Consider the following 2,053-nt stretch of genomic DNA (forward strand, 5'->3'; position numbering starts at 1 on the left):
ACTCCACCTGTTACAGGACTTTGCAGAGGAAAGTCAGGGGGGAAGGGCGGCTGGAATGCGTGTTCCACGTGAATAGCGCCATGCGCAAACCTTTTGTGATGTCATCAGGCCCCTACAGAAAAACAGCCATTTCTTTGCAAGTCGCCCTAAGGGGAGTTGCGTCGGGGCCTCCGGGGCAGCGGTAGCCCTCACACCAGAAGATCTCACCGCAGCCATGAGCAGCAACGAATGCTTCAAGTGTGGACTCGCTGGCCACTGGGCCCGGGAATGCCCTAGAGGAAGAGCTCGAGGCCGCGGAGCTAGAGGCCGTGGCAGAGGTTCTCAGTGCTGTTCCACAAGTCAATCAGACATCTGTTACCGCTGCGGTGAGTCTGGTCATCATGCTAAGAACTGTGACTTTCCCGAGAACATCTGCTACAACTGTGGGGGAAGTGGCCACATCGCTAAAGACTGTATCCAGCCTAAACGAGAGAGAGAGCAGTGCTGTTACACCTGCGGCAGACCAGGTCATCTGGCTCGTGATTGTGACCGCCAGGAAGAGCAGAAATGCTACTTTTGCGGCGAATATGGGCACATTCAGAAAGACTGCACCCAAGTCAAGTGCTACCGATGTGGCGAGATGGGCCACATGGCTGTCAACTGCAGCAAGGCAAGTGAGGTCAACTGCTACCTCTGTGGCGAATCCGGACATCTAGCTCGGGAATGCCCCATTGAGGCTACCGCTTAAATTTTTCCTTTGTCCTCTCCCAGCCTCCTTTAGCTCACTGATCTTTGTGTGATATTCTCTGAAACCCCTTCACTGACCAAAAGGTTGACAAGTGGAGGCTACTCTCAGGTCATCGAGCTTAAATTACCACGTTAAGGGAGGAAAGGGCTGGAAAAAAATCTCAAAAAAGTCATTCACTTGCAAATATCTTATAGTTAATGTGTTGTTTCTGCGCCACTCGTGAATCCAGTTATTGAATGGTCATTCTGAACATTAGGCAGTTTCTGGGTTCTTCAGGTGTATTTTGATTTAACACATTTAATTAGATTCTACTATGTGTGAAGCACTGTTGGAAGAGTTGAGGATGTATCAGTTAACAAATCAGAACAGGTTTAGGAACACAGACCTAGAACCTATTAACAAGTAAAATATATAGTGTGTCAGGTGAAGGTAAATGGCCATAGAGAAAAAAAAAAACACCAGGTAAAAGAATAGAAAGAGAGAATGTGTATGGGGGAGGGGAGGGAGAGAATGTGGTTTCTGTTTTACATACACAAGGTCACCTTGAGGAAGTGACATTTCCTCAGAGATCCATAGAGCAAATAAAGCTGATCCTGGAAATGTCTATGACCTTGCCAAAGTAACTTTAACTTTATTATATCTGTGGCTTTGAATTATCTGACCTCATTATCTTTTAAATAATATTGAAAGACATTTCCATCTAGCCCTTCATAGAGTATATAATTTAATGAACATAAACCAGGAATAGATATATTATGTGTGTGAGTAGTAGCTTTGAGACAGAGAGCAATCAGAAAAAACAAAGGCAAGAAACCTCAACAGCAAATTGTGGACATACAGATATTGATGGCAAAGTTTTAAATATCTAACAAAACAAGTATAAACATTAACATTAAGCATAGTTTGGGGCTTCAGTAATTTCAAAAATACTTCTGACAGAAATGAAAATTATATATTTAGGAGTTTCTGAAAAATGTTTTTTCACAGATAAAAAAAAAAATGAGTTTCATATGCTGAAATTCATTTCTTAAAATCAGATCTGAAAAACTATCATTTCTTAAAATCAGATCTGAAAAACTACTGAACTTCTATGAAATACAAAAAAAGCACTTTAAAACTCTAAATAAAACCCAGGGTAGGGGAGGTGACTATTGTGTCAAGAGAAAATTGAAGCTGTAATGAAAAATGGTTTAGAAAGTAATAATAATGGCAATACTGCATGTCAAACCTGGGACGTGATAGAATTTATAGCAGAAAGGCTAGTGGAAGGGATACAATTTTTGGCCCATAAACTCACGGTGTCAAGAAATGTAACTTATTTTATAA

General features: G+C 41.7%; 1 protein-coding gene across 1 annotated transcript; it reads left to right on the forward strand.

Annotated features, from left to right (window-relative positions):
• The first annotated feature begins 214 nt into the window (after positions 1-214).
• Positions 215-727, forward strand: ZCCHC13 (zinc finger CCHC-type containing 13). Its single transcript, XM_063084215.1, has one exon. It carries the CDS (start codon positions 215-217, stop codon positions 725-727), a length of 513 nt encoding a protein of 170 aa, XP_062940285.1.
• Positions 728-2,053: the final 1,326 nt, after the last annotated feature.

This window comes from Cynocephalus volans, chromosome X, assembly GCF_027409185.1.
Source record: "Cynocephalus volans isolate mCynVol1 chromosome X, mCynVol1.pri, whole genome shotgun sequence".
Classification (NCBI taxonomy): Eukaryota; Metazoa; Chordata; class Mammalia; order Dermoptera; family Cynocephalidae; genus Cynocephalus; species Cynocephalus volans.

Bases quoted from the DNA above. Each gene is read 5' to 3' on its own strand.
- ZCCHC13 (XM_063084215.1), top strand. From the start codon at position 215: ATGAGCAGCAACGAATGCTTCAAGTGTGGACTCGCTGGCCACTGGGCC.